Source organism: Echinops telfairi, unplaced genomic scaffold (assembly GCF_000313985.2).
Source record: "Echinops telfairi isolate 266 unplaced genomic scaffold, ASM31398v2 ScPeMD7_3533;HRSCAF=4204_0, whole genome shotgun sequence".
In the NCBI taxonomy this organism is placed as follows: Eukaryota; Metazoa; Chordata; class Mammalia; order Afrosoricida; family Tenrecidae; genus Echinops; species Echinops telfairi.
Window position 1 is genome coordinate 54,637,783 of NW_022107431.1, and position 6,650 is coordinate 54,644,432.

The window sequence follows — 6,650 nt, forward strand, 5'->3', positions numbered from 1 at the left end:
GTTTGACCTCTCTGGTGTCTCCTACGAGGAAACAGACAACTACTATCCTTATCAGAAGGGAGTGGGCCCTACTTGTTGTGGGATAAACAGTGGTGTCTGCTTGCTACAGATGGCTGATAGTTCTTAGGGAGAATGACCCCTAATCTCCTGATGACCTCCAAGTGTATAGTCATTCTCAAGCAGCAAAGTCTGGCATATATTTGGGGGAGACAACTTGGGAGAAATCTTTGTTTCCCACATTCCTGTGTATGTGAAAGCTCCCCGGTGACTGAGGAATCCCAAAGAGGAAGTGTTTCCTTTGAATTATGGTGTTGGTGAAGAATATTCAAGATACCACAGATTACCGGAAGAACGAGCAAATCTTGGAGGAAGTACAGTCAGAGTGCTGCTCAGAGGCACAGGTGATGAGAATTCATCTCATGTACTTTGGACATGTCCTCAGGACGGACGGTCTCTGAACAAAGATACCAGGCTGGGTCAAGTGGAGTATGAATAAAAAAGAAGAAAACTCTCAATGAGAAGATTGACACCATGGCTGCAATGAGGGCATCAAATACAGCCTGTCCTGTGTTTGAGCGATGAGGCGGGTACATGACCTAGCACGGTGTCTTTCTGCACGCAGCTGGTTGTTAGGGGACAGCACTTAACGAGAAAGAGCATGCTCATTAGAAGGCTAAGGTTCACATGCCCTGGATTTCACTTTTCCATTTACGGCCCCATTTTTTCTGTTTCCATTCTGTAGCAACACTTCTGGAAAGGTTTATCTGATTCTGTGACTGCAAATCCCCTTTATCTCATTCTTCATGTCACCTTAATAAGAATTTCTCCCAACCAATGACGTTACTTCTATTTGAATCACAAATGATATTCTTTCTGCTAAAACCAGTGGCTAGATTTTACTCTTTATCTTTCATGAAGTCAGCTTCTGTTTTGTTTTGTTTTGTTTTCATGGTTGCGCATCCCGTATTCCTTGCAATATTTTTCTTCCTGTGGTTTCTTGTTGTCTTACTTGCTCACTGGCTGATCTTTCTTAAGTTTATGTTTCCACATCTCCACATCTCTATGTAAATTGGAATGTTTCAGAACTCAATCTTTAGACATTTTCTCTGTCTAACCCAGTGGTTCTCAATCTTCCTAATGCTGAAACCCATTAATACAGTTGCTCATGTTGTGGTGAGCCCCCCTCCCCCAAACATAAAATTATTTTCATTGCTACTTCATAGCTGTAATTTTGCTACTGTGATGAATTGGGCAATCCCTCTGAAAGGTCCTTCGACCCTCAAAGGAGTCGTGACCCACAGGTTGATAACAGCTAATCTAACCAGTGTTTCCAGAAGTGGGTGTGCTCCCCCCTACCCCGGGGGGGGGGGGTGCTGGAACCATCGAAGGGGCTCTGCAAATGCAAATTGTCCTCTGGTGATTTGTATGTTGCTGAGATGCTGGAAGCTATGCTACTGGTATACCCAATATTAACAGGGTCACCCAAAGTGGAAAGGTTTCATCAGAGCTTCCAAACTAAGACTTGACTACGAAGAAGGAATAGTCTGTCTACCTCTGAGGAATAAGGAATAAAAACCGTATGAGTCGCAGCGAGGGATCGTCAGATCAGGGCGGAGCATTGTGTTGTTCTGTTGTACACAGGGTCACCATGAAGCAGAGCCCGCTCAGAGGCACCCAACAGCAGCACGCACTCTTTATCCTGCATTGGCTCGAGTGCAAAAGGTTTCACTAGCCAAGGGCGCACTCAGTGATTTTTCTTTCTTCTTTAGAATAGAGGCCAGTAAGCCAACTATGTTTGGGAACCTGTGATTTAGACCCTCTTATTTTGTGATGTTATCTAATCCCATGTGATCATGCTCATTCTTCTGATACTTAAGCTTATTTTTGCAGCCTACAGATCACCCCGATTCACCTATCATATTGTGTACTTGCTCTTTCAACTTGGATATCTGATAAAATTTTCAAAGGTAACCAGTACGATGAGAGCCTCCAGATGATCTCCGTGAAGCCTGCCACTCTTGGGTCTACCCCATGTCATTGAGGGCAAACTCAGACTTCCAGTCGCTGTTAAGTCACCCTTGTCTTTCTTCCCTCACATTTCATATCTATCCATCAGAAATTACTGTCCACCTGACTTCAAAAGTGGATGCACAAATCTGCCAATTTTTACCTACAAGAGCTAGTTCTGGATATCACTCTGACCATATCTTCTACTTCTTTCCTCCTCCAATTTTAGCTACATTGTCTTCCTTGCAGTTGCTTCCTGAAAATTGCTGCTTTGAACTCTGCGGTCCTTTCTGCTGAGATGCCCACTTCCCTGTTATCCATGTGGTTAACTTGCTCACTACCTTAGATCTTGACTCAAACATCTTCTTGATGAGATATTCCTAGACAAATCTATTTCAATTGGCAACCTCCACAGGCCAGCACTTCTGAGCATTTCTTGTTTTCCTACCTCCATTGTAATCTCTGCTTTAGGATTATTATCTCATATACACACAATTTACTTTTTTGTTTATTATGATCCTTCACGTGAAGTTTCAGTGAGGACAGAGATGACTTTTTTGGGGTCATTCCATGTGTGCTGAATAGTTCCTAAGTAAATATTTCCTGAGTAAGTGTGGAAGAACTGAATAGAACCCCACCTTTATCTTGAAAGACACTATTGATGACCCTGATGAAGCAATTTTAGGGAGAATAATAGCAAGAACTTCAAACAAACCAAAACCATGTTTGCTGCCATCAAGTTGATGCCAACTCATAGCGACACTATGGGGCAGGGTAGAGCTACCTCTGGGTTTCCAGACAATAACTCTTTATGGGAGTAGTAAGCCCCATCTTTCTCCTGAGGAGCGGCTGGTGGTTTTGAACTGCTGACCTTGCCATTAGCAGTCCCACGTGTAACTCTGTGCTACCAGCGCTCCCTAGAACAACAAGAGAGTGGAGGCTTAGCTAGTTTTAAAGTTGAGATAGTAAAATATGGTATATTTTAAAGAATGAGAGGGTAGTAAAGGGGGAAATTGGACTTGAAGGAGTATTTTGGTTTTGAACCAGGAGAAAAGGAATTCAGGTGAAATTGTATGAGGGAGGGTGCTCACGATAGTGAGCTTCCCAGTGGGGCTTCCCAGTGGGACAGACAGGGATGGAATTCTGGATCATGGAGGCAACAGACCTGGCTGGCGGGAGCGATACCAGGTCCAGGTCCCAAAGTAGTACATGACCAGGGCAGCTTCACAGGGCTCTGAGCTCAGAAGAGCCAGTGCTCCACTCTTGCTATCTCTAAATGTTTCACAATTTGAAAAAACAGGTAATACCTTTCCTCTTTGTGCTGGGCCCCACAATTATGAAGTCAGTCCCAAGGAGCATATCTTCCATTCTAACAGGAGGGAAGGCATGAAGAGTAAGTGCAGCTCCCAGGAAGGTTTAGAAGTTTGGTGGCAGGAAGTTGAGGGAATTCCTTTTGATTTTTTTTTAACCCCTCCACATGAAGTAGAATGTGTGATCATTCCCTAAAAGTAAAGCAGACAGGAAGTGGGAGGAAAATGGACATAATGTGTCCCAACATAGTGCCATCAAGTCAATTTGGGCTCATAATAACCCACTTAGGGAGATGGTTAAGGGCAGGGGCTATGGAGTGTGGGTCTAAACAGTAGCCTTGCTACCTACCAACTCCTCAACAGTGGGTGATTCACGTCCACTGTGTGTACATGGGTTTACTCATCTAAATGAAGATTGGAAATCATATCCAAGAAGACTTCCTGACACATATTAATCTGTAGAATTATATTTACTATTATTATTCTAGCACACAGGAGAAAAGGGTGAGTAGGAGAACATACATGTCTACACCTACATACAGCTCTTTCTTTTGTGTCACTTCTACATCTGCACTGAGGGAACAGTGTGTCCTAGTCAAGTAGAAAGTGACTAGCATGAATAAGGGAAAAACCAACCCTTTCATTCCACCACATACAAAATACATTACAAGATATTCTCTATATAAATGAAGACTTTTTTTTTTCAGATGTAAAAAAGAAAGATGAAGAAACAACACAAGTGCAAGTGGAAAACTGTCCAAATGAAGGAAAATGAAGTCTCGTCTCCTATCAAAAGTGCTGAATTTGTGTGCATTGAAAGACTTAGAGGTTCTCTTTCCTCGGCCGTTCCCATGTCTTCATTGGGACATGCTGTCCTCAGCAACATGTGTGTTCCAGGATTTTGTGATGTTATTTACTTGGATTGTAATCCTGATATGTTCTGTAAGCTAGCACATAAAAGACAGGTTCCTTCCAAATTACACCTAAGGAAGAGATAAAGTATGATTGCTTAAATACATATCATTGTCTACAAACTCAACAAAATTATTGTTCCCTTAAAAACTTAGTTAGCCAGATTTATTTCTAATTCCATTTCTATGGTAATGGGTAAACTATTTCTTGGGAAATATAAACCAACACCACTAATTTAAAACATATATTTGTAGCAAAGTGATTTCTTCTATTGTTGTTGTGAGGAACAAAAGAATAAAATCACAGTGTGTGTATGTGTGTGTGCATTGTGTTTTTAACCCCAAATTTTCTAAATCCCAAGATTTGGCAAAGGTGTAAAACCTTGGCAACATAAATACCTGTAAGCTTTTTTGGTCTGATATCTTTTGCTTCTAGTCTATGTGTGTATGGTGATTTTTCATGTGAACCCTTAAGATGCAAAATCTATCACAAATTACTTCTAAGAAACATACCTATTAAATGAATTTCACTATGTTCCTTAATTTGGGTATACATTTGTTTGTGTGTATGCTTTAATTGTGAATTATACAAAATAATGTATACATTACTTTACACACTCCTTATTTTTAGAAACTGTGTTTATGTCTAAAATTTAGTTCTGAAATTATTTTATATTCGAAGGAAGCTGGGCAATAGAAAGAGGTCACACACTCTAAAGAAGGACGTTAGCCATCTTTGCAATGCAAACAGCTCCTTTTCAGTGAGAATAACCAGGTTCTTCTCTTCACAACAAGAACAAGATTTCAAAGGCCCCAATGGCCTAAGGTTTCAAAAAGGTTTTAAAATAAAATAATCTAAAGTAATTCTTAAAGTATATCATTAATTTTATAATCAATATAATACATTAAACCGCTTCCAATAACTCCCCGCCATTGAATCAATTCCTACCCATAGTGACATGATAAGATAGAAGAGCTTCACAGGGTTTCTGCGACTGTAAATTTTACAGCTTCTTATTTCTTCCCAGAACTAGTGGCTTTGAACTGAAGACCTTGCAGTTAGCAGCCCAAAATATAACCCATTGCATCACCAGGGATCCGTATAATACATTCTAGCCTTTACAATTCTGCGTCTGAAGGTTATTTAAGTGCATGAGACATAGACTCAGCAGAAAGAGAGGTTAGAGTAGAGCAACAGTTTTTAACCAGGGTGTAATTTGGCCCTTGAGACATTGGCAATATCTAGCTTATTTTGACCTGTACCACTGGGGAAGAAGAAGCTGCTGAAGAACCTGTAGTTGTGTATAATTCAGTGTAGTCCCCCACAGCAAGAATTACCTAGCCCTAAATGTTATTCATGCTAAGACGGAGATGCCCTGAAATCTCATGAAGCTATTAAAGCATGTGAAGTGTGGACTCAGATTACCTGTTTGACTTATATATCTGTTGTTTACTTCCATTGTTATCTTGGAAAATTTGCATTTTCTTTAATTCTCAGTTTTTCTTTCACAGATTGTAAGGGCTAGGCAGGGTCTCATACTGCTGTCCCTGGGGTCACTGTAACATCTCTAATGCGCCTCACCACAGCACCCATACATACTGGATCCAATGGCTAGCAGCAGTGAAATGAGTTAGCAGAAGTAAAACATTGGACTTCATGTCTCGAACAAAACCCATCTTTTCAATGAATATTTGTTTTCATCATCATTAGCATCATTTTATTTATATGTCAGTGTACCATTCTTTCAAGGTAGATGTGATAGGCCTCTGGATTTTTCATTTCACTTCCTTCTGCTGTCTTCTGCTCCTGTATACACATTCACAATGCTTCCTAATGGGAGAAAACACTATAGTGGAAATCGATAACACATGATAATTATCACATTAATGCCCATCCAATCATGTTAATAAATGCCTGCCTGACAGGAGACAAGCATTACACTTTAATAGTGAGTCACCTTGCTAGTATTTTTGTAATAGTTAGTACAACAAAACAGAATTCAGTCACTGTTTCAATAAGTAACTTGCTTCATGAAAACGTTATATACAAAAGTAACACCGAACTTGAGTCAGGATATTGTATGGTAACTTTCGCTCATTTAAAAGAACATTTGGCCATATCCTTCCTTATGATTACAGAGCTAAATGTGTCTGAATTATGATATCCATCACAGTACACACACAAATGTCCTATTGCATACGTATTTGTAAACATTTTGGATTACACAATTATCGTGCTGATTGACCGAGAATATTTGCCAGCAAAGGAAGGGTTCCCCCCACCTTGAAAAGGAATCTAGACAAGGGAGACCGAGAGGGTCAATATTAGTTGAACGACAAAATTGAACTTACCTAGTCCCTTAAAAAAAAACCTCAACCAGTCAACGGGGAGCCTATGGTGTTTTGTCATAGGAAGTGGATA

At 40.3% G+C, this 6,650-nt stretch overlaps 1 protein-coding gene across 3 annotated transcripts in view; it reads left to right on the forward strand.

Moving 5' to 3' along the window:
* Positions 1 to 4,771, forward strand: part of PKIB (cAMP-dependent protein kinase inhibitor beta) — a 56,471-nt gene extending 51,700 nt beyond the window's left edge. For all 3 annotated transcript variants that reach the window (XM_004702040.4, XM_045294520.1, XM_045294521.1), the window contains exon 3: positions 4,025 to 4,771. In XM_004702040.4, coding sequence (XP_004702097.1) covers positions 4,025 to 4,092 — 68 coding nt within the window. In that variant the 3' untranslated portion in view covers positions 4,093 to 4,771. The remainder of the gene's footprint in view (positions 1 to 4,024) is intronic.
* The last annotated feature ends 1,879 nt before the right edge of the window (positions 4,772 to 6,650 follow it).